Genomic DNA, 22,798 nt, shown 5'->3' with positions numbered 1-22,798 from the left:
ACCGCCGGGGAGATGCTGTGACCTTCCTGGCAGTGCCGGAGCCCCCCCCCAGGAGGATGCTCACCAGTCCCGGTTATCGAGCAGCCGTCCAGGCTGACGGGATGAGCGCTGGTGCCTGCGGTGCTGCCGCTCGGCGTTCAGCCGCCAGCGAGGTGACAGCGCCGGGTGCCTGGGGTCCGGTTCACACCACGCTCCCTCCTCAGCACGGAGGGGATGCCCCGTGCCACAGCCACCGCCGCCAGCACCAGCACCCTGCAGCCGGCAGGATGGGGCCGGAGTGCTTCCTGGGGTGAAGGTGGTCACCGGTGCATGCGGTGGGGTGGGATGGGCAAGGGGGGCTCCAGCAGAGCGGGGGGTGCTCAGCCCATCTGCCCCTTTGCGTCAGCTTGCCTGGCCCTGGCCCCGTCCCCCCGGTGCCAACGCCGTGGCCAGGGCTGCTTTAGTGCCAGCGAGGGCTTCTGAGGACACGTTTGCCATGGGCTCATGCGGGAGCAGAGGCAGGGCTGAGGAGCATCATCCCCGAGCACAGCCGTGGTCCAGGGGGGTGAGCCAGGCTTAGATGGGGTCTCCAGATGTTGAGCTCAAGCAGATGTTGACGCCCGCGGGGGGGGGGGGAATGGGATCACCCATCTGGCCCTGATCCATGGATGGAGGGGCTGGGGATGAGCCACCCCTTGTGCCGTGCTCCCTTGGGGCACGGGAGCCCCAGGAGCGCGGTGCAGGCAGAGCCCGCAGCCCAGGGCAGCATTCCTGCCTCGCGGTGAAGCGCAGGGGGACGAGGGGCCCCCGCTGCAGCCCAGCCGGTTAATGGCTCACCACATCCACCGCTGCCTCATTTAACCACCCGCCTGCAAAACAACAGCTTGTGCCCGGTGAGCCGTGGCACGGTGCCAGCACAGCCTGCCCCACACAGCCCAGAGACCCTCGTGTGCCCCATGGCTGGCCACAGAGCATGGGGGGGGGACGACATAGGGGACCGTGGGGCTGGTGTTGGTGGTCACCGGGGGACAGAGCATCCATACACCGCCCCACACACACACTGTGCTGCTGGGGAAACTGAGGCACGGGCAGCCTTTCCCTCCACTCTGGGCCATGGGTGGGCACCCAGGCACAGACAGAGCAAAGCCTGGCAGGGGCACACAAAGCACACACGAGGACATTCACATGTGCACACATGAGTGCACAGAGGTTGGCCCCAGACCCCTTGTGTGGCATAGACCTTGGGGAGCGGGGGGGCAAGCTGTCCCCAGGCACCTGCACCACCACCCCCCCATTGCCCTGGGTGCGGGGATGAGCTCTGTCACAGTCACTCAGGACTGGGGCACCCTCCCCAGGGGACCCCATCCCTGGCTCCCATGGGAGCAGCGGGGCTCGGGGACGGCACCCGTGTTCTGCTAGCCCAGCCCGTGGCTCTGCCCACGCTGCTCTCCCTCCGCCCCACGTCCCTTGAGCCCCGGGAGGCTGTGCCATGTGCCCACGGTGCTGGAGGGGAGCAGGACACCGACGGGGACACAGCCACCGGTGAGGACACAGACACCAGCGGGGACACCGGCAGGACGGGGACACCGGTGCCTCCCCGGGCCCAGGGAAGGTGGCATCGCACACCGGGACGGTGCCACAGGGGCCACCAAGGTGAGACCCCCACCTCCTGCAGGGCTTGGGGTGCGGGATCCGGGCAGGGGGGACACAAAAGGGGACCAGACAGGGACCAGATCCCCCAGCAGAGCAAACGGGACTGGGGCTGGGAGAGGGTTAACGCGCTCCAGCCTCAGCTGCAGGCGATCGATGCCCCCGTTCCCTGGGGGATGTGAGGGGCTGGAGGCGCTGCTGCTGCTGAGCCAGACCTAATTTGCAGTTAATTGGCAGCCCCCTGCGCACCCTCTTACCCCTCCCAATCCCACCCAGCCTGGGCTCAGCTCTGACCCCATCCCAGCCGGGAGCAGAGGCCAAAGCCCCTCGGCCCCAGGGCTGGAGAGGTGGGAACCCCCCGAGGCACTGCTGTGGGGACACATCTATCGCTGGGGGGGGGGCCGGAATGGGAGAAGCAGCTGTGGGAAACGTGCTCCCCCCCCCCGGCCCTGGAGCCGTCGGGAGACTGCGGTGAGTGGACCTGGAGCAGTTTGGGGTCCCTGTGGGGCCAGGGGCGGGCTGGGACCGAAGCTGTGCTCAGTACCCCCACACTGGGCTCAGGACCCCCCCCCCTGCTCCCCGGCTCTAGGGCCTGGGGTCGCCGCAGCCCGTAGGAGATGCTGATTCTTTTGGATGGGGGATTCTGACCAATCAGAGCGCAGCGCTCAGATTTGGTTTCCCCATTCATGGAAGACGCCTCTCTGATTGGGTAAAGCCTGTGCCCCTCTAACCAATAGGAGCGTGGAGTTCGGGACGCCTGGGTTTATGAATGGTGGGGGGCAGAATGGGCCCGATTGGGGTGCGGGGTCCGGGCAGGGGTACAAGGGTACAGGCATGGTCTCTGCTTCATGCAGGGCGGCCTGGGGAGCTGGCAAAGGACTTAGCTAAAAGCCTGGAGAGGGACAATGCCCTTGGTACCCCTGGAACCCCCCTCCGGCACCCCTGGGTCCTCCCCCCGGTACCCATCTAAGACCGTGGTGTTTTAATCTGGTTTCCTTCAAGGCGATAACCAAGGAGCATCTGCAGTTTTAGGGGCCACCCTCTGGGGATGGGGACTGTCACCATGGTGGACCCATGAAGGCTTGGATCCCAGGTCCCTTGTCCCTCAGCACCCATGGGTGTTCTATCATGGGCAGACATGGAGGCAGGCCTGGGGCAAGTGCACCCATGGGAGCCAAGCCCCTGTGCCATGTCCCACCTGGGTGCCACCAGGGCCCTCAGCCCCCTGATGTTCCCTGTCTCCCCTCGCAGCCGGTCCATGGTGGAAGGCGATGTTCTCAGTGCCCAACAGCACAGCGGAGGTGTGGACCAGTGAGGCAGCATGGCTGGAGCTGGAGCGGTCACCCTGCATGGTCGGCATCATCCCCATCGTGTATTACAGTGTCCTGCTGGGGCTGGGGCTGCCAGGTGAGGGGCTGAGCCTCTGTAAAGGGGGGCTGAGCCGCGCACCCTCAACCCAGGCCATGCTCTTGGCTCCCATCCCAGCCCTGGGGTTTTGGGGATGGGGAGGAGAGTCCTCAAGGGTCCACAGCCCCAGCTGTGGAGCTCAGCTCTAAAGGCCGGCCCCTGGGGCAGGAGGCGCAGCAGCAGCAGGGACAGATGGTATTTGTGCTGCTTGGGCTGCCACATGGAGGAGATTAATCAGCTCAGTAAATCCCCAATGCAGCGTGATATTTATAGCTCCACACCCAGCTGGGACTTGCGGCCGCTCACCCCACAGCCCTGGGAGAGCCTGGGCACCCCTGGGGTGCTGGGTGCTGCAGGGGGCCTGTGAGCCCCCAGGTCTCATAGAATCACAACATGATTTGGGTTGGAAGGGAGCTTAGAGCTCCTCCAGCTCCAACCCCTGCCACGGGCAGGGACCCCTTCCATAGAGCAGCTTGCTCCAAGCCCCTGTGTCCAACCTGGCCTTGAACACTGCCAGGGATGGGGCAGCCACAGCTTCTCTGGGCACCCTGTGCCAGCGCCTCAGCACCCTCACAGGGAAGAGCTTCTGCCTCAGAGCTCATCTCAGTCTCCCCTCGGGCAGGTTAAAGCCATTCCCCTTGGCCTGGCCCCTTGTCCCAAGCCCCTCTCCAGGTTTCTTGCAGGCTCACCACACGTTGCTCCCTTCCGCACACCTTTCTCACCACCACGCATCGCTCCCCTCCCTCCAGTGAACCTCCTGACTGCCGTGGCCATGTTCCGCCTGGCCACAAGGACCAAGAAGTCATCGTACTGGTACCTGCTGGCCCTGACCACCTCCGACATCCTCACCCAGGTCTTCATTATCTTTATGGGCTTCATCCTGCAGACAGCCATCCTGGCGCGGGCTGTGCCCAGCGCCTTCATCCACACCATCAATGTCCTGGAGTTCACGGCCAACCACGCTTCCACGTGGATCACAGTCCTGCTCTCCGTGGACCGCTACGTGGCCCTCTGCCACCCGCTGCGGTACCGCACCCTCTCCTACCCACAGCGCACCCGCAAGATCATCGCAGCCGTGTTCGCCGTGGCCCTGGCCACGGGCATCCCCTTCTACTGGTGGTTGGACATGTGGCGCGACGCCGACCCCCCCACCGCCCTGGATATGGTGCTCAAGTGGGTGCACTGCATCACCGTCTACTTCTTGCCCTCTAGCATCTTCCTGGCCACCAACCCCATCATCATCTGCAAGCTGAAGCAGCGGAGGCGCTCGGGGGGCGGCCGGCCCTACGTGAGTAAGACCACAGCCCTCCTCCTGGCTGAAACCACCGTGTTCACCGTGCTCTGGGCTCCCCGCACCATCGTCATGATCTGCCACCTCTACGTGGCCTCGGTCAAGCGGGACTGGCGCGTGCACTTGGCCTTGGACATCGCCAACATGGTGGCCATGCTCAACACCACCCTCAACTTCTTCCTCTACTCCTTGGTGAGCCAGACCTTCCGCCGCACGGTGGCCGAGGTGCTCCGGGCCCACGTCCGCCACGGCCCCCGGCACGCCAGCACCCGCTTCCCACATCCAGCCCTGAAAGTGCTGCAGCCGGGCGCTGGCACTGCCCTCTGAGCCGTGCATCACTCCAGGACCTGGTGAGACCCTGCCCCAGGGACGCTGCCCCTTGTCCCCCATCCCAGGGAACCCAGCGGGCACGGCTGCCCCATGGCAAGGGGTGATGGGTGCAGATGAGCTGCTTCAGCCCTGGTGAGGATGCGGTGCCGGTGGCATGGTCCTTCCTCCATAAACTGCTGTGCTGAGACCAAAGCTCTGCCTATGTCTGGCTCCCTGTGAGCAGCCCGATGGGGTCCCTCTGCATCAGCACCCCCAGGCACAGGGTCCCAGCCCACCCCATTGCTCCGGAGCATCCATAGGGTGTTGACCGCACCATTCCCAACTGCAGGACCTGGCACACAGTAAGACCCCAGCTCCAGGGGCTGCAAGGCTGAAGCCCCCGGGTGCACCCAGCACAGGGGTGCAGCATCTCCCACCGAGGTGGCTCAGGGTGCTGCCCTGCACCGAGCGCACCCAGCACCAGTGCTGCCCTCCCATTTACACCAGTGCCAAGCTGGCTGCGGTGCTGTGCGAGCGGCTGTGCCAGCCCGTCCCCAGCTGCCACCAGAGGGCAGGGATGGGTCGCCCTGCGGAGCTGGCACCCCGCAGACCCCAGCCCTCATCATAATCCCCCCCCTTTCGAGCCCCATTCGAGCCTTTCCGGTGGAATTCCCAAGAGACCGGGCAGGACAGCATCCGGGGGGGCTGCTCCGGAGGACTGGGGCCCAAGCAGGGCATGAAGACCCCGCTGCTCTCCCCACTGAGCCCTGGCTGTGCCTGGCATTGGGGTGGGATGGGGTGCAGCATTTGCCCCCAGTGTGAATGTGGGATGAGCCACAGCTTAACTATGGGGCTGACCCACAGCAGCACCCAGCACCCGCCATGCACCCAGATCCCCGCAGCCGGATGGTTGCCTTGCAGGGGCAGACCCCACCGGTGATGCTGCTTTGTACCAGTCAGGATGCGTGCTCCCGGTGACAGGGTTAAAGCCAGACCTGGCGGCGCGGGTGGTACCTGGGAGGTGCTCGCTCCATTAGTTCTGGCACTTGAGGAGAGCAGGCTCGAGAAGGGATTAGTTATTAACCCGGGCAGCGCCTCCCACCCGCCGGACTCCCCTCGCGGGGGCTTCCAGGGCTGGATCCCCCCCCGGAGCCCTTCCCCGGGGCTGGAGGGGCCACCTCGGCCGGCAAAGGCAGCGCTTGGCAGGAGCCCCAGCCCCGCTCGCGGCCGCCACCGGCCCCCCCTCGCCAACCGGTGCTTATTTACTTGGAGAGGGAGGTGGAAATGTGCTGACCGCGTCCGCCGAGGGGCTCCGGGCTGGACGCAACCGGCTCGGCTGGAAACCAGCTCCTCAGCCTTGCTGTGAGGGGCACAGAGGCGATCAGAGCCCCAGCGGACGCAGGGGAGCCGGGGCTCGGTTGGCCGTGGCACAGAGCCGCTGCACCAGCGGGCACCCAGCCCCGCAGCTCCATAGGAAAGGTAAGCCTGGAAAAACTGCTGCCGGCGAGCGGTGTTTGTGGAGCGAGGCGGCGGGGAAAGCCTGGCCTTGGTCCCGGGGCTGTGCGAGCTGCATCCCGGCACCTCAGTGCGGCTGCTGAGCCGAGGGACCCGCTCTGCCCCGTCCCATCGTGGCCATCAAGCCCCACAGCCCAGCCTGGGCACTGGGGAACCGGGACCGGGCTCTGCCCTCGCCGAAAGGGGCTGTGCCAGGCACCAGCCGCCCCGCACGTGGCCGCAGGAGGGGACCGAGGGCAGCCGGTCCCTTGCTGCGCATGGTTGGTCCCTCCAAGGCAGCCAGCGCCTGGTGGCATCGCACCCAAGCAGGCAGGCGCTGAGGGGGTGTTTCTGCAGGACCTACACAAACCCCAAGGGGGTGCAGCCAGGAGGGCCCCCATGGGAAGGGGGAAGGAAACCACTTGGTGTGGGGGGGACACGGAGGTGGAAGTGCCCATAGGGCAGCCTCGGTGGGATGGACGCCTGCCAGTGTCTCCATGGCCGGAGCCGGGGATTTTGGGGGGGGGCTCGTGCTGAGTCAGCAGCCGGGAAACCCGCGCGGCGGCAGGAAGCAGAGGCAGGAAGCCGCATGCACCGCGGCCTCCGCAGCCCCGGGTCAGGGCCCTGCGGGTCTGAACCGGCTCCGTGGGGAAACTGAGGCACGAGAGAGGCCACCGCAGAGCTCCTGCATCCGCACCCATGTGAGAGCACACACACGGGCACGGGCCCCGGCAGGGAGGGATGATCCCACCCCAAACACCGTCCTGAAGCTCTTTGGGGAAGATGAAGAGCATGCAGCTGCAGCACCCATGGGATGGCAGCAGCGGCTGCAGCACCCATGGGATGGCGGTGGCGGCTGCAGCACCCAAGGGATGGCGGCGGTGGCTGCAGCACCCATGGGATGGCGGCGGCGGCTGCAGCACCCATGGGATGGCAGCAGCAGCTGCAGCACCCAAGGGATGGTGGCGGCGGCTGCAGCACCCAAGGGATGGCGGCGGCGGCTGCAGCACCCATGGGATGGTGGCGGCGGCTGCAGCACCCAAGGGATGGTGGCAGTGGCTGCAGCACCCAAGGGATGGTAGCGGCAGCTGCAGCACCCATGGGATGGCAGCAGCAGCTGCAGCACCCAAGGGATGGTGGCGGTGGCTGCAGCACCCATGGGATGACAGCAGCAGCTGCAGCACCCAAGGGATGGTGGCGGTGGCTGCAGCACCCAAGGGATGGCGGCAGTGGCTGCAGCAGCCAGCCCAGACACGCTCCAGCCCTCGTGCCGTGGGTGCTGCCAGCTCGGGCTCTGCCTCCCGTTCTCCTGGGGTTGTTTTCGGCCCGGGCCGGGGGAGGACCCGCCCGAGGCTCATTGAGCTTTCCTCTGCATCCTTCACCCTCTCGCTTCACCCTCCCAGAATAGCAGCGCCTGCCTCCTGGAAACCTCCCCCAGGGCACCCTGAGTCTCCAGGGGCTTTCCCTTCCCCTGAGCCCCAGGGATGGGGTGGCTGCGGGGTACCCACGCCCGGCTCCGTGGTGCACAGGGGACACCCTCCCTGGTACAGGGACCGCCAGGCACCATTGGCTCCCCCAAGCCGGGGCTGCCCTGGACCCCAGCCCATTGCAGGAAGGGTTTTTCTGGGGCCCCGCTGCCCTGCCAAAGGCTCTGGCTTTATCCGTCAGCTGACATTCCTCCGGGAGGCCCCTCTGGGCCTGAGCCTCAGGGTTTCCCGATGGGAACACCGCGGTATATCCTCACTGGGGAGCCCTGCTCCCGGCTCCCACCCAGGAGCCCACCCGCGAGCTGGGGGCTGCTGGCCCAGCACCAAGAGGACTCAGTTCAAGGCCCCGTGTGGGTGATGCTGCCCCAGTAGAGCCCCCCCCTGCTCCATCCCTTAGTCCCTTTGGGGGGGGGGTCTTTCGGGTGGGGCCCGAGCTCGGCAGGGCCGGGCTAACGCAGCTCCTGCGGGCTGAGCCCGCACGGATTCATTCCATTGACGGCTCCTGAGCCCACCCCCGCCTCCAACGCCCCCCAATCCCAAGCTCTGGCCCCACTCCCGCCCCTTCATCCCCCGCCGTGCCCCGGGGCAGGTTCCCCCTCCCAGTGGGGGGGTCCCCGGTTCCCTCCGCCCGGTGCGGGACGGGGCAGGTCCCTGCCAGCCCCGGCTGAGCCGCACCTCGGGGAGGGGCAGGGCCGGGCAGGCGCGGACGGTGCGGCGGGACCGGGGCTCGCCCGGCGCGGAGGAGCGAGGGGAGCGGCTGCGCACCGGGCGCTGGAGCCGGTGAGTGGGGCCGGGAGGGGGCCGGGGAGTGGAGCCCTGCGGGGCTGGGGGGCACCGGGAACCGTAACGGGAATGGGTCGAGAGCCGGACCCAGACCCAGACCCGGACCCGGACCCGGACCCGTTCGCCCCGCCGGGGCTCGCCTGGGCCGGCAGCTGGGGCGAGTTGGGGCAAGTCTGGGCTCCGGTACCGGGCGGGAGCACCGGGGGCGCGGGGGGGACCGGGCGGGCCGGGGCCGGTGCAGCCGGTGGGAGCGGCGGGCGCGGGGCTCGGTCCCAGCGCGGTGCCGGGGGGTCCCTGTCCCCATCCCGGCCTCGCTGGGTCTGCCCCGGGGTGGGGGGGGTCCCGGCTCCCGGCCCGGGGTCACCTTGCCGGATGTGTCCCGCCCGTTCCCCCCTTCCCCAGCTTTGGGGCTGCAGCTCCCTCGCTGCCACCTCTTCCCCGTGCCCACCCCAGGGTCGCAGGAGCGGGTACAGGGGCCCCCATGTTGTGCCCGTGCCCGTGCCGTGCCAGGATGTGGCCACCTTCGTGCCAGCGGACACGGGACTTGCGCTGGGTCAGTGCCCGGAGCCAGAGGGAAGCAGCACAGGAGAAGTGGAAAGGGGAACGGGCTGGCACGCAGGGACAAGCCAAGGGGACAGCCCCATCCCCGGGTGTTACCTCTGCCGCTGGCCCGGGTCCGTGTTTGGTGTTCCCAGGAGAGCCGGCGGGCACGGTGCTGCCTGCTCCTGGCACCGCAGGATGGGATCAGCACAGCTCCAAGTGCCGGTCATGACTGGAGGAATCCTGTGCCAGGAGGGAGTGTGTGGGGTGCAGGGGGCCGAGCCCCTCCAGTGGCCTCAGGCCTCTGGACAAGGAGCAGTGGGGTGGGTTCGGCTGTGCCAGCATGGATGCAGCTTCCCAGCACCTGAGTGCTCACCGCGGCCTGGCAGGAGGGATGCTCCGAGCTCTGGGCCGGCACAGCCATCATCAGGATCTGATCCCTGTCCCTGATCCCTGTGTCCTGACACCCCCTTTGTCCTGCAGGGTCCCTGGCCGCCGCGCTCAGCGCCCACAGCACGGTGCAGGATGGGTGCTGCCGCGGTGCCGCCGGTGGCCACCTGCGTGCTGCTGGTCCTGCTCCCCACGGCCACCGGCCAGACCAGCGCTCCCTCCGGCTGCGGCAAGGACCTCTCCTCCCTCTACTACAACCTCTGCGACCTCTCGGCAGCCTGGGGCATCGTGGTGGAGGCCGTGGCCAGCCTTGGCGTGGTGACCAGCTTCGTGCTCACCATCGTCCTGGTGGCCAGCCTGCCCTTCGTGCAGGACCACCAGAAGAAGAGCCTGGTGGCCACGCAGGTCTTCTTCCTCCTGGGCACCTTCGGGCTCTTCTGCCTGACGTTTGACTTCGTCGTGGGGCCGGATTTCTCCACCTGCACCTCCCGACGCTTCCTCTTCGGCGTCCTCTTCGCCATCTGCTTCTCCTCCCTGCTGGCGCACGCCGTGGCCCTCAACTTCTTGGTGCGGAGGAACCGTGGCCCGCGGGGCTGGGTGACGCTGGCGGTGGCCCTGCTCCTCGCCTTGGTGGAGGTCATCATCAACGCCGAGTGGCTCATCATCACCGTGGCGCGGCAGGAGGGCAGCTCCGCGGACCCTTGCCGCCTGGCGGACGCTGACTTTGTCATGGCTCTCATCTATGTCATGTTCCTGCTTGTGGCCGCCTTCGGCACCGCCTGGCCGGCCCTGTGCGGCCGCTACGGCCGCTGGCGCAAGCATGGCGCCTTCATCCTGGCCACCACCGGCCTCTCGGTGGCCATCTGGGTGGCGTGGACCGTGATGTACCTCTATGGGAACCAGCGCGCGGGCGAGAAGCCCGGCTGGGATGACCCCACGCTGGCCATCGCGCTGGTGGCCAACGCCTGCGCCTTCCTCCTGCTCTACGTCATCCCCGAGGTGACGCACGCGACGCGGCACGGCCCCGAGCAGCCCTTCGAGGACGACGGGTACCCCACGCGCGGGGTGGGCTACGAGACCATCCTCAAGGAGCAGAAGTCGCAGAGCATGTTCGTGGAGAACAAAGCCTTCTCCATGGACGAGCCTTCCTTCGGTAGGCGCCGGGGCTCACCACGGATGCTCTTTGCCTCGCGCCGGGGCACCGGTGGGTGGCAGCGAGGTGTCTGGCCACGGCCTGCCCGGGATTGGTGCCTTGACGTGGTTGTGGCTCCCGAAAACTCGCTGGGCTGGGTCTACCAGTTTGGGCTGAGCTCAGCACCGCAGCGGTGCTCCCGGCCCTCCGCCCCAGGCAGGCGCTGCGCTCGCGGGACCCTACAATAACACAGGGTGATGTTATTGTAGGGAATGGCAGCTGGGCGCCAGCGAAGGTGTCTGCAGCCCATGGGGCAGGGTGGGTGCTCCCCAGAGACCCTACAATAACAAACCCCAGCCGCGCAGCAGCCGGTGATGCAAACCCCAGGGACATCCCTCCTGTCCCCCAGCAGTGGCGCAGAGCAGTGGCACTGAGTCAGCTCATTGAACCCTGCTAATGAGGACCAGCTCCCCAGGGGGTGGGGGTGGCTCTGAGCCCCCCTCTTCATTGTCCCCATCTCTTTGCAGCCAAGAAGCCGGTGTCACCGTACAGCGGCTACAACGGGCAGCTCCTTACCAGTGTCTACCAGCCCACCGAGATGGCCCTGATGCACAAGGGACCGGTAAGTGCGATGCTGGGCTCTGCAGTGGTGGCCGCATCCTGCCTGATGGATGGGCTTCCAACCAAGAGTGGCTGGGATGGGGACCACGGCTTGGGGGATCCCCATGTACAAGGGCTGCTGTAATGGGGTACTGGGAAGCATCACCCCTCGCCTTCCCCCACTGAGACCCCATGGGGCTGGGGGTGGTGGCAGCGATGCTGCAGCCCCCCCCCATTCCTGCCCTTCAGACCGAAGGTCCCTACGACGTGATCCTGCCGCGCGCCTCCACGGCCAGCCCCGCCGCCGGCAGCACCAGCTCCACGCTGCGAGCCGAGGACGCGTTCGCGGTGCAGGCCCGGCCCGGCGGCGCCCCACGGGACGGCAGGAGCTGCCAGGTGGGTTAATGTGCAACGCCGCGGGTGGGGAGCGGGCACCAAGGTGCAGCCCATAGTGGGGGGCAAAGTCTATCCCCACCGCAGCGTCTCCAGTGGGAGGGCTCTGCCCAGCCCCTGGTGAGTCAGGCTGCACCATGGCACCGGTGCCAGGGCCGGGTCTGCCACCCCACTGCCACCCTGCTCTGCCCGCAGGTGCAGTCCCCGTACAGCAGGAACCGGTGGTGAAGCCCCCATGGCACGGACCTCACAGCACCGGCACAGCCGTGGCACCACCATCCCGCTCCCGAGGTCTCACCAAGCCTCCTCGTGCCCCACCGCCTTCAGCCCATCCCATCAGCAGCTGGAGCTGGGTCCTGTGCAGGTGAAGCCTGGATGCATTCGGAGCTATCGCTCCTGCCTGTGGCACCCACAAGCTGCCAGCTCTGCCGGACCCCACATCCCTGCCGCCAGGTCTGCCTCCCATGGGGCCACCCCGACTTGTCCCCTCGCTGCCTTCGTGATGCACGGACACCCCGTGTCCCCATGCCAGGGACCACGCACTGCCAGGGAGCCAGGGGACGCCTGCCCAGGGTCTTGAGCCCTTGGTTCTCGCTGCCCCACAGGCCCTGAGCTGAGCCAGCAGCGCCCCGCTGCAGGGCACCAGCTGATGTGAAGCTGTCCCCAGCTCTGGCTCCTGCCGTGCCTCAGGTTCCCCATCGCTGGGGCTGGGACCTGACCCCCCTGCGGCTCCAGCCGCCGTCTCGGTGCCTTCCCCACCTCGGGGCTCAAGGATCCCTCCTGGGGAGCAGGGAGGGAGCTGGGCCCTCACCCTCCTCTTGGCTTTCTCTGTTTTTCCTCTTTCCTCCTTTTTTTCAGGTCAGCCCCAATAAAGGTGGTTTTTTCCTATGCGGCGCTTGCCCATGATGGGGAGGTGGTACCCAGCTCCCCATCCGCGACCCCACCAGAGCAACAGCTTTTGCCACGGTACCAGTGGGGTTCAGCCCTTTCTGGGGGGGGTGTGCTGCGGGGCCCCCCATGACAGCACAGATGGGGCCGGATCCGGCAGGACGGGCAGCACAGTGCAGGCAGATGGGCTGCTGGTGGGAAGCGGCACGGCGCAGAGGACATGCCAAGGTCGGGGTGGTTTCTCCTGCCCGGATTGCCTTTCCCTCGGCAGCGATTCCTCTGCCGGGCAGGAAGCCTGCGGCCAGCAGCACCATGAATTATTCAGGGCCTGAAACGGCTGCGTGGGGGCAGGCGTGACCTGGTCTCCTTGAGCAGGGATGGGGCCGTGCGCGAGGGATGCACAAGCAAGAATTTGGCACACGCCATGTCCTGGCTGTGCCCTTGCCATCCAGCATGTGCCCGCGGCAGCGCTAGAGGCCGGGCACGGCCACGGGGGCCGGTTGTTTGCAGTAGGATCTGGCCGCGTCACCCGTGTTTACCTGGTGCTCCTTAGCACCAGGCACTTGGGAGTCCCCGGGGCTGCCGTCACCAGCACCGCATGGCACAGCGCGGTGAGCTCACGGCACGGCCACGACCCACGCAGGCACCTGCGGGCTGTGCCGTGGAGCACGGAGGCGGCGGCCGGAGGACAAGGCACAAACAAGGTGCAAACGCTTTTGTCCCCGGTGGCTCCGCTCCGCCCGCACCCAGCCCCTCCGGAAGCCTGAATCCCACCGGCTGCCGCCAGCGCCGGCCGCAGCGCCGGGGCCGGCCCCGCTCCGACAGGCAGCGCTTTGTGCCGGCACGGGGCAGGGAACAGCGCGGCCTTTGTGTGTGCAGGTGAAGCCCTCGCCACGGGCACGGGCTGTGCCGTGCCGGGAGCATCCCCCTGGAGCCCTCCCCAGGCCTGGGTTCCATGGGGGCCTCACGGTGCAGCGATGGGGAGGACACCGTGGGCACCGTGACACCGGGGTCTGGCAGGGACACGGGCAGTGCCGGGCTGGGTAAATGGCACTGAGGGCTCACGGTGCCCCTGCGTGGTGACAAGGGATGGAAACAACACGGTGCAGGGGAGCTCTGTGGGATGCTCCGTGTCCCTGGGGTGAGAGCTGGAGGGGTCATGGCCAAGCTCTGGGGTCTCCCTCACAGCTGAGCAATGGCAGGGTAAGGGACAGGGACTGCCCCTCGCCAGCTGCCTCACAGAAAGGAAGGCGGGCAGGTTGTGAGGACACAGACACCCCCACGCCATCAGCACTCAACGGCACCTTTACTACAAGCACGTCCATGGCGCTGGGGGGGGGACCCAGCTCCAGTGCTGAGCCCATGGGGTGCCCTGAGCTTGGGCACGGGGCTGGGGGGAGTCCCAGGGCTTGGCAACAGACGAGCAGCATCAGGACAGCGTCCCCTTCACATCCTGGGGCCCGGTGCTGCCTGTACGCTCCCACTGTGACCAGGTTCAGCTCGCCCAGGCTGGGCTCAGCGCGGGACCCCGCGTCCGGCCTTGGCGCTCGCCTCTGCCACCTCCCGCCGCTGCTGCTTGCGCCTCTGGATGTCCCTGTAGGCCTGGATCACACGAGCCCTCTCCTCTGCCACGATGCGCTGCCGAGCCATGGACACCGGCGCTGCCGGCACCGCCGGGCTCCGGCCCAGGCGCGGAGTCAGGAGGAGCCGCTTCCGTCCGGCCTGGGGACAGAGATGGGGCAGTCAGAGGGGATGGGGGGGGGGGGAAAGGCAGGACCATGCTTGGGGGAGCTGAGACCCCAAGGCTGAGCCAGAGCTGGCTTTCCAGGAGTGATGTCCAGCACAAGGGAGGGGGTGACCCGGGTCCAGCCCAGCACTGCAGGTACCCGAGGGGCAGGAGGCAGCACCCCCCTGACCTCACCTGCTCTGCAGGGCCCCGGCCCCTGGGCAGTGATGTGATGGTGGGTGGCTGCGTGACCACGTCCCCAAATGCCACCGTGTCTGAGAGAGAAGCAGACGCCAGCATCAGACCTGGAACACCCCCCCCCACGCTGCTAGGTAAGGGGGTGATGCCAGGCACCCCAGAGCCAGACCCACCTTGGAACAGGCTCTTCTCCAGCATGGCCTCTTTCTTCTCCTCCTTCTTCTTCCGAGCTTTTTCCAGCTTCTTATTCTGAAACCTGAAGAGCTCCGTTATGGCCAGGACTTGTGACCGAACAAGAAACAGGTGAGCTCCTACCCCATGGGACCCCCTCAAAACCCAGAGCCCCCTGGCTTGAGTCCAACCACCAATTCAGCCCCATGGAGGTCCATAACCTTCCACCCGCACCCCAGTCGCTGCTGGACGCAGGACCAGGGCTGCAGCACCAGCAAAGCACCCAGCACACCCCCCAAACCGGGCCAGGGGACAGGCCTGGGCTGCCCCATCCAGCCCAGCAGCTGCAGGGGCCTTGCTCTCACGCTTTCTTCCTCTTGGACTTCTCCGGTGCCACCAGCTCCTTCTCCGGCTCCTGCTGCAGCTGGTTCTCGGTGAGGAACAGGACGCGCTGCACCTCCTGCTCCATGCGGCACACGTAGGAGCGCTCCGACTCCCCCTTCCCTCTCCTGAACCTGGGCACGGGGATGTCCCCCTGGGCTTTGGAGCCCTTTGACTTGGGCTGCTGCTTCTCTAGGAGAGACGGGTGGCATCAGGGCAGCAGCGCTGGCTGGGGGTCCCCCCCCCATGGCAGGGCAGGGGTGGGACGTCAAAGGAGGATGCTGCGCTGCAGGATCCTGCTGCGCCATGGGATGCTCAGTCCGGTTCTGTATCCCACCTGCTGCTTTCTGCTTCCCGGGATGCGGGCGCTTCATGGCCTCCCGGCTCCGCATGAGCTCCCGCAGGCGGAAGGGGATCTCCTGCTCGTCCGGGTGCTTGGGCTTCATGTTGTGCAACTTCTGCTTCCTGGGAGAGACCGGACACGCTGCGAGGCCTGTCCTGAAGCACCGGGACCCAGGCACGGTGGGACACCGGGATGCGGGCACACCAGTGGGGCACAGCGAGCTGGGCACCGGCACCCGGCCATGGAGGGACATGGGGACCAGGACACGGCAGGATACCGGATACCTGGTGAGGCACCTGCGGGACCGAGACCCACATGGGTCCAAGCGCGATCCCGACCGGATCCCATGGGCACTGACCTATTGCGCCAAAGGGCGGCTGGTCCCGATCCCGGTCCCGGTCCCGATCTCTGTTTCTGTCGCGATCCCGGTCCCGATCCCTGTCCTGATCCCGATCCCGGTCCCGATCTCTGTTTCTGTCGCGATCCCGGTCCCGATCCCGGTCCCGATCTCTGTTTCTGTCGCGATCCCGGTCCCGATCTCTGTTTCTGTCCCGATCCCGGTCCCGATCCCTGTCCTGATCCCGATCCCGGTCCCGATCTCTGTTTCTGTCGCGATCCCGGTCCCGGTTTCTGTCCCCATCTCTGTCTCGGTCCCGGTCCCGGTCCCCTGCCCATGGCTCCGCCGCTCCCCACGTGTCAACCCCGCCGCCTCTTCCGCCTTCCTCCGCCCCCTGCTCGTTATTGGCCACAGGCGGCCCCGGTCCCTCCTCACCCGTGCTCCCATTGGCTGGTTGAGCCGTCACTCAGGCGGGGTCGGAAGGGGCCGAAGCGCCCGGATGTTGTTGCGCGGAGCCCGGGGGCTGGCGGGGGCGCGTCGGGGGGTGAGGAGGGACCGGAGGGGGGGCAATGGGTGTGATGGGGGGGTGATGGGGTCTATGGGGGGGATATGGGGTGCTGGGGGGGTGATGGGGATGGGGTGAATGGATGGGGGGGCAAAGGGGAACTAGGGGGGATAAGGGGGTGCTGGGGGTGTGGTAGGAGGGAAAGGGGGGTAATGGGTGCTGGGGATGTGCTGGGGGGCTGCCGTGGGGAAAAGGTGAGCGGGGGGGGGGCAAGAGGATGCTGGGGATAAACTGGATGAGTGGGGGGGGTAAGGGGAAGCTGGGGGTAAATAAGGGGGTGCTGGGCATGAGTTGTGGGGCTAAGGAGGGAAATGGGGGAATAGAGGGGTGCTGGGGATGGGAGGCTAAGGGGGACTGGGGGGGATGGAGGATGCTGGGGATGGAGGGGAGCATGGGGGGGGCTGTGTGAGCCGCTGGGGGGGTTGATGGTGGGATGGGGGTACGCTGGGGGCAGGGCTGTCCTCATGTGTCCCCCCCCAATTGGTGCCAGTGTCTTTGTTCTCAGGAGGCCCTGGACGGCACCAGCAGCAGTGGGGGGGTGCCCGGGGCAGGGTCCCCCCTCTCCCACACCTCCAGCGTTCGGGAGCGCTCGGACACCCCAGCAAAGGAGAGCGGCACCGCAGGGAGCGATGGCAGCGGGGGGGGACCCCGAGGTGACAAAGGGCTGCCCCCCCCGCCGACCCACTGCTGCGGGACCGGCTGCCCCAACTGCGTGTGGGTCGGGTACGTGGAGGAGCTGCTGCAGCGGTACCAGGATGGAGGGGCCCGGGCGCTGGCGGCGCTGGAGGAGCACGTGGAGGACGAGAACATTAAAGCCATCCTGAGGATGGAGATCAGGCTGCGCATGAGGAAGGACTGAGCATCCCCCGGCCCCCCAGAGCCAGTGGTGACCCCCCCCCTCCCCATAGGAACCTCTGCTTGTTTGAGCAAGCCTGCACTGCTTGGAAGTGTTCCTGTGTGTGATGGGCTGGGGACAGCCTGAGCCCTGCCAAGGACCTGTGCAGCATCACCCCATGGGCAGGCAGGGGCTCATGCGTGCGCTGAGCGCCCTGGGCTGGTAAATCCCATCCAAGGGCAGGCAGCGCTGTCACCCCCCCCGCCACCATCACTGCTCTCACCGCGTCCTTGTGCTCCCAGCTTGGGCTTTAAGCACCGTTTGCGTCTTGGCTGTGAGCGGGGAGGGCCGGGACCCTGCGCTGGACCCCCCCTCCCCACGGCTCTAAGCCTCTTAGGGGCTTCTGTGGTGTGAAGGGAGGCAGTGTGCGGCCCCCAGCACGTGGGGCTGCAGCCTCCAAGGGCACCAGCAGCCAGGTCGCGGCCTGGCGGGCTGCTCCCGGTGCCCTTTCTTCCTCCCTTGCCTTTGTTTCCATGTCAGACCCCATCAGTTTGGCTCAGCGCATCCCCGCTCCATCCTGCCCGGCGGGGCCGGGGGGCTCCCGGCCATCCAAGGAGCCACGAAGCCCCGGAGCTGCGCTAACGAAGGCTGAGCTGGAGGCAGCCGTTGACACCAGGGCCCTGCTCCGTGCCAGAGGAGGAGCTGGTTCTGCCGGCTCCATAGGAAACGCACCCAGATCCCTGTAATCCTCTTTGTTGGAGTGCAACTAATTGCAATTAGTGGCAGGGGCTGAAGTTCAATTAAAGTGGACTGAGATTATTCCTTTTTGTAATTGCTTTAAGGCTGGGATTAAGGGAAGCTTTGGAACGATAGCGTCCCGGGCCAGTGGGGCTGCCCAGCCACCCTGCTCCCAGGTCTTGGTGCAGTTCCCAGGTGAAGGTGGCATCGCTAGGGGTGAATCCATCCCTAGAAGGGTGGAATACCCCCGAGCCAGGGTGGGTTCTGGCAGTGCCTGCAGGCAGGAGCCCAACAGCAGCATCCCTGTGATCAAGGGGCCTTGGGGTGACCTTTGGGGAGTGGGGCGTCCCCTCGGTGCTCTGGGATCCCGACACCGTCATTCCCAGCAGCACTAATCCAGACGCCCCCATCCCACGGGGAAGGACACCAGATTACCCCCGCAGGAAGCAGGGACGTGAATAATCCTATTACCCGGAGCAGGATAAAGCTGCCCTCCCCTAAAAGCCCCCCCAGAGCTCTGCAGGGGGTGAGCTGGAGGACGGAGGGGCCCTGTGGAGCAGCGCTGGCCTCGAGGACCGCGGCGGCCAAGTAAGTCCGGGGCTCTGCCCCATGCATGGGATGGGACCTCGTCCCGGTGCCACCGGGACCATTGGGATGGGATGGGATGTGCTCTGCTCCAGGCAGGAGCCTGCTGTTGGGTTCTGCTCCTGCAGCAGGGACCAGGGTACCTTTGGCATCTCCCCAGGCCAGATCCCGTACTGGGGACCCCATAGAGGTGCTGAACCCCATCACATCGGTGCTGGATCTCACTCAGCACATGGTGTGGTTGCAGTGCTCAGAGGCACAACCACAGCGGGATGGAGCCCATGTGCTGCCCTGTGATGTCCATTGGCTCTGGCTGCCTGCATCCCAGCACGGACCCAGAGGTGTCGGCAGCATGGGGTGCCCACCATTCCCAAATCCCATCCTGTTATCCTGAGGGACACCTTGCTCCCATGCCTGTGGCACAGAGCCGGCATGAGTCATGGCTGGGGGTCCTGGCAATGCCAATGAGGGGCTCCATCTGCTCTGGGGCACAGACCGAGGGCCGGAGGAGCAGCCCCAAGGGAGACAGCAGCAACTTATCCCCATGGACGCCCTTCCCTGCCTTTGGGGAAAGGGGATTATCGGGCTCTGAGCTGGGCTAAGGCAAGGCTGCAGGGAGGGGGCTCTCCTGCTTGGTGGGTCAGTGATAACAGAGGGGTGCCAGGGGCACGCAGGGTGATGGGAGGAGCCGGTGCCCCCACATCTCCCCTCATCCAGGTGTGAGGAGCCGTCCAGCGCCAGACCCACAGCGACCGCAGCACAGCCATGAGCCTGGAGCCCCCCAAGGTGGAGGTGAAGTCAGTCACGAGGGTGACGGGGGGACCCGCCACCCCCCGGAAGGGACCCCCCAAATTCAAACAGAGGCAGACGAGGCAGTTCAAAAGCAAGCCCCCCAAGAAGGGGGTGCAGGGGTGAGTGGGGCAGGGATGTGGGGGGCACAGCTCCATGTGCCAGGACGGGGCAGGGGGGCTGGATGGGGCTCAGACACTGCCTCTCTTTACAGGTTCGGCGACGACATCCCGGGCATGGAGGGGCTGGGAACAGGTACATGGGGGTCCCGTCCCCCCCTGTGCGGTGGGTGGGGAATGGGGCTGGCTGCAGCCTGCAATGGGGCCGTTGTGCTGACACAAACTCTCTCCTCTCCCCAGATATCACCGTCATCTGTCCCTGGGAAGCATTCAGTCATCTGGAGCTGCACGAGCTGGCGCAGTACGGCATCATCTAGGGAGGCTGCGGCCACCGCTGCCCTCCCACCCTTTAGTGCTGTGTAGGTAGAGCCTGCCCCGTCCTTATGGCGGGGGTCAGCCTGGAGAAATGCTCATTAAAACCCAAAAGGAGCGCGGGGAGCCTGGTGTCGTGCTATGGGGGTGGCAGGGATGTGCATGGAAAGCGAGGTGGGATGGACAGGGCACGGATGGGGTTTGGCTTTGACGAGGTTTATTCTGGGTCGGATCACGCCCCGCTGGTGTCCCCCGCTGCACCCTCACCCCCGCGCCGTGATGTCTCTGAGCATCTTCAACGCCATGAGCACACCGACGGCTTCAACCAGCACCAGCACGGCCGCGCCGGCCCCGATGGCACCGGCCTGGCCGCGGAGCCAGGCGCTGAGCTGAGCCACGCAGCCCCCCGTGTACACCACGGTGCCGGCTGCTGCATCCCCGAGGCGCAGCGCTCCGGCGGCACACAGGGCATTGACCACGGAGCCGTTCTGCCACGGGTCCAGGCAGCAGGATGCGGGCACGCTGCAGGCCTGCACGCCCGGGGCGCTGCAGTTGAAGTACCTGTAGGGATGGATAAGGAGAGCGGCCGGTTCCACGCCCGTGGGTGCAGGATGCCCATCACTGTACCCACCCCGGTGCCCCACTCACTGGTTCGCCTCCCAGTCGCGGTAGGAGCCGAGGCCGCAGCAGCGCAGGCTCCGCTGCACCTCATCCACCAGGAAGCGCAGGTCGGGCTCGTCCTGGTAGCGCAGGAGGCAGAGGAGCAGCGCATCCCGCACCGCGTCCCGCAGCCGGTGCCGCGCCGCCAGCACCAGCAGCGCCGCCAGCACCTCCAGCGCCGCGAAGGCGAGCACGGCGCCCACGAAGAAGCGCAGCAGGCAGGGGCTGGAGCGCAGCGAGCCCAGGCAGCCGGCCAGGGACACGGCGCTGGCCGCCAGCCCCGCCAGCACGAAGAGCAGCATCGGGTCGGAGCCCAGCGGGGCCAAGCGCGCCCCGGCCAGAGAGCCCTTGGCCAGCAGCCCCCAGACCCCCAGGGCCAGCGCCAGCAGCCCCAGCAGGAGGAAGAGGAGGTTCCAGAGGAAGGCCAGGTGCCGCACGCACTGGCTGAAGGCGCTCGGTGCGGGGGGGATGCTGCAGCTCACGGCAGGGTCCAGCTGGGATGCGGGAAGGTCCATGTCTCCATCACTGCCATCATCATCATCATCAGAGGAGGAGGAGCAGGGCAGCTCCACCAGCCGGGACGCCTGCATGGATGCGCAAACCACTCACAGCCATTAGGGCAGCCCCCCCACAGAGCGCCCCCTCAGCCCATGTACCCCCTGCCCCACTTCCAGGGGCTGTCCCAAGCTGCAGGAGCTACCACGCATCCCTAGCACAGGGTGCCCCACATCCACCCCATCACAGCGACCCCGGGGGCAGAGACCCTGCCCCTAACCCGGGTTCATCCCCATGGATTCCCCCAGGGATGCGGGCGCTGCGTGGAGCCCGCACCCTGCTGCCGGGGGTCCGGGGGTCCCGGCGTTACCTGGGGCAGGAGCCGGGCGCGCTCCCCGCCGCCGGCCGCCCCACGGGACCGCGCTCTGCCCAACGCCATCGTGCTCTCAGCGCGGTGCTGGGGCTCAAACCGGTCACGCTCCCATCATGTGAGGGGCCGTGGCCGGCGCTTAAATAGGGCCGCGGCTCCCGGCCCCGCAGCTGGGTCCGATGTGGGTCCGGCCCCACCGCAGCTCCCGGTAGCGGGGCACAGGGTGCGGGGCGATCTCGGGGTCAGCTCCGGGCAGAGCCGCGGTCCCGCTGCCCGCCCCTCGGGAGCCCACCCGAGCTCCGTGCGGGGGCACCGGGGAGCCCCACGGCCGGGCCGGGCCCTGCTGCATGATGCTTAGGGGGTGGGGGGACCGATTAATGGCCGGAACTAAAGTGAGGGTGCGGTAGCACGGACGGACGACTGAGGTGAGTGCACCGAGGCAGCGTGGGGGACCGCTATGGGTGTAGCACCGAAGCAGGGCAGGGGGACGGCTGTGGCGGGTGCACCGCCCCGCCCCGGCTAGGAACTCTCAAGCCGCGGAACGCGTGTGCCGGGGTGCGGGGTCCGTGCGGAGCAGGCGCAGGCGGCGGGCCGGGCCCGGGAGGCGGTGGGCCTGCAGCGGGCCGGGGCCGGCAGCGGAGCGGGCAGGGCCGGGCAGGGCCGCGGCGGGGCCGGGACGTGGCGGCGGGGCCCGGTCCCGGCGGGCAGCGCCATGGCCGAGACCATCGTGAGTGGGGCCGGGCGGCCGCGCCGGGGGGAGGGGCGATGAGGCAGCAGATTCCTGTGGGGCGGCGGGGCCGGGCCGCGCTCAGCCCGCACCGGGGCCCGCCTGGGGGGCGGCGGTGTCCGGGCCCGGTTCCTCCCCCCCCCCGTCCCTCTCGGAGCGTGCGGGGTTCGGGACCGTGACCCCGGGTCCCCGTTAGCAGCGGTGCCGGGGGAAGGGGCCCCATCGTGGCCGGGGGCCGATAGCGCTGGAGCAGGGGCTCCCCGGTCCCGTGAGGGTGTCCCGTGCCCGTGGCGCTGGGCTCGCTCCTGTGCTGGAAGTCAGAGGGTTAAAGGGGCTCCTGCGAGGTAACGCCGGGACACCGCAGCCTCCGTGTCCCCCTGTGTCCCTCCTTCTAGGACACGCTGCCAGCCTGAGCCCGGCGCTGTGGAACCCATCCGCAGGTGAACGTGCTTTAGGGCAGCTCGAGTCACTTCTCTATCTCTCAGCAGCATGAGGACATTGACATTGACGTTTGCCCCTTTGTGAAGGGTTGTCCCCGGCCTTTTGTCCCCAGAAGTGCTGGTTTTCCCCGTTTCTCACTCCAGGTCACAGCGCAGCTGCTGCTTTGTCTCACAGGAGCACCCTGAGCCTGTGGCTCTTCCCCTCATCCCTTCAGTAGCGATGGAAGTCACCCCTCAGTCAAAACAGGAGCACAGGTGCCCAGGAGCACCGGTTAGACCAGTGTCTGCGCGCAGGCACTCGGTAAATCCCTCCCGTGGCACCTCTCATTCATGCTCCTGGAAGTTTTAATTCCACGTCTGAGGTCAGAGCTTGGAGCCAGACAAAAGCAGGGTCAGTTTTTTTCCCGGTGCCAGCTTCTTGCCTCCTGCACGTGGGTCCCTCACCCCGTGCTGTGCACACAGCAGCCAGTGCCCCCCTCCCTGAAGAGGGGCGCTGGAAGCAGGAGTGGGGAGCGGCGGGGATGCTCGGGAGGCTGCCGCAGGGGGGGCTCCGGCGCTGACCCGCGGTGGCCTCCTCCCGCAGATCATCCGCGTGCAGTCGCCGGAGGGGGTGAAGCGAATCACGGCCACGAAGCGCGAGACCGTGGCGACGTTCCTCAAGAAG

General features: G+C 67.3%; 7 protein-coding genes across 11 annotated transcripts in view; 5 read left to right on the top strand and 2 right to left on the bottom strand.

Moving 5' to 3' along the window:
* Positions 1-1,335: 1,335 nt before the first annotated feature.
* GPR142 (G protein-coupled receptor 142) lies at positions 1,336-6,034 on the top strand. The gene is made up of 3 exons (XM_062616888.1): positions 1,336-1,632; positions 2,881-3,036; positions 3,786-6,034. The coding sequence occupies exons 1-3, from the start codon at positions 1,356-1,358 to the stop codon at positions 4,652-4,654; spliced, it is 1,302 nt and encodes a 433-aa protein (XP_062472872.1). The 5' UTR covers positions 1,336-1,355; the 3' UTR covers positions 4,655-6,034.
* On the top strand, positions 5,948-12,338 carry GPRC5C (G protein-coupled receptor class C group 5 member C). 2 transcript variants are annotated; one of them, XM_062616890.1, is made up of 5 exons: positions 5,948-6,115; positions 9,424-10,483; positions 10,990-11,084; positions 11,312-11,458; positions 11,651-12,338. In XM_062616890.1, exons 2-5 carry the CDS (start codon positions 9,466-9,468, stop codon positions 11,681-11,683), a joined length of 1,293 nt encoding a protein of 430 aa, XP_062472874.1. In that variant the 5' UTR covers positions 5,948-6,115; positions 9,424-9,465; the 3' UTR covers positions 11,684-12,338. The 2 variants fall into 2 exon arrangements, with proteins under 2 accessions (XP_062472874.1, XP_062472873.1); XM_062616889.1 differs by lacking the exon at positions 5,948-6,115 and adding an exon at positions 8,301-8,397.
* A 1,292-nt stretch (positions 12,339-13,630) lies between these two features.
* Positions 13,631-15,864, bottom strand: CCDC137 (coiled-coil domain containing 137). Of its 2 annotated transcripts, XM_062616893.1 has the most exons (7): positions 15,602-15,864; positions 15,521-15,553; positions 15,157-15,284; positions 14,804-15,011; positions 14,441-14,523; positions 14,265-14,344; positions 13,631-14,065 (listed from the first exon to the last, which is right to left on the bottom strand). In XM_062616893.1, exons 1-7 carry the CDS (start codon positions 15,835-15,837, stop codon positions 13,859-13,861), a joined length of 975 nt encoding a protein of 324 aa, XP_062472877.1. In that variant the 5' UTR covers positions 15,838-15,864; the 3' UTR covers positions 13,631-13,858. The 2 variants fall into 2 exon arrangements, with proteins under 2 accessions (XP_062472877.1, XP_062472876.1); XM_062616892.1 differs by having other exon boundaries at positions 15,521-15,864.
* OXLD1 (oxidoreductase like domain containing 1) lies at positions 15,391-16,959 on the top strand. 2 transcript variants are annotated; one of them, XM_062616895.1, is made up of 2 exons: positions 15,391-15,449; positions 16,570-16,959. In XM_062616895.1, exons 1-2 carry the CDS (start codon positions 15,414-15,416, stop codon positions 16,921-16,923), a joined length of 390 nt encoding a protein of 129 aa, XP_062472879.1. In that variant the 5' UTR covers positions 15,391-15,413; the 3' UTR covers positions 16,924-16,959. The 2 variants fall into 2 exon arrangements, with proteins under 2 accessions (XP_062472879.1, XP_062472878.1); XM_062616894.1 differs by lacking the exon at positions 15,391-15,449 and adding an exon at positions 15,983-16,043.
* A 549-nt stretch (positions 16,960-17,508) lies between these two features.
* Positions 17,509-19,568, top strand: PDE6G (phosphodiesterase 6G). 2 transcript variants are annotated; one of them, XM_062616885.1, is made up of 5 exons: positions 17,509-17,641; positions 17,742-17,832; positions 18,940-19,133; positions 19,226-19,266; positions 19,371-19,568. In XM_062616885.1, exons 3-5 carry the CDS (start codon positions 18,988-18,990, stop codon positions 19,445-19,447), a joined length of 264 nt encoding a protein of 87 aa, XP_062472869.1. In that variant the 5' UTR covers positions 17,509-17,641; positions 17,742-17,832; positions 18,940-18,987; the 3' UTR covers positions 19,448-19,568. The 2 variants fall into 2 exon arrangements, with proteins under 2 accessions (XP_062472869.1, XP_062472868.1); XM_062616884.1 differs by lacking the exons at positions 17,509-17,641; positions 17,742-17,832 and adding an exon at positions 17,841-18,225.
* Positions 19,569-19,642: 74 nt separating this feature from the next.
* TSPAN10 (tetraspanin 10) lies at positions 19,643-21,323 on the bottom strand. Its single transcript, XM_062616883.1, has 3 exons — positions 20,968-21,323; positions 20,091-20,686; positions 19,643-20,003 (listed from the first exon to the last, which is right to left on the bottom strand). Exons 1-3 carry the CDS (start codon positions 21,034-21,036, stop codon positions 19,706-19,708), a joined length of 963 nt encoding a protein of 320 aa, XP_062472867.1. The 5' UTR covers positions 21,037-21,323; the 3' UTR covers positions 19,643-19,705.
* A 212-nt stretch (positions 21,324-21,535) lies between these two features.
* NPLOC4 (NPL4 homolog, ubiquitin recognition factor) overlaps positions 21,536-22,798 on the top strand; it is a 26,759-nt gene continuing 25,496 nt past the window's right edge. Inside the window, exons 1-2 of the mRNA XM_062616882.1 lie at positions 21,536-21,694; positions 22,718-22,798. Coding sequence (XP_062472866.1) covers positions 21,680-21,694; positions 22,718-22,798 — 96 coding nt within the window. The 5' untranslated portion in view covers positions 21,536-21,679. The remainder of the gene's footprint in view (positions 21,695-22,717) is intronic.

Source organism: Pezoporus occidentalis, unplaced genomic scaffold (assembly GCF_034315485.1).
Source record: "Pezoporus occidentalis ecotype Australia unplaced genomic scaffold, CSIRO_AGI_Poc_V1 ctg190, whole genome shotgun sequence".
Taxonomy (NCBI): Eukaryota; Metazoa; Chordata; class Aves; order Psittaciformes; family Psittacidae; genus Pezoporus; species Pezoporus occidentalis.
Note: the sequence above shows the minus strand (reverse complement) of the source record. Positions and strands in the feature narration are given on the sequence as shown.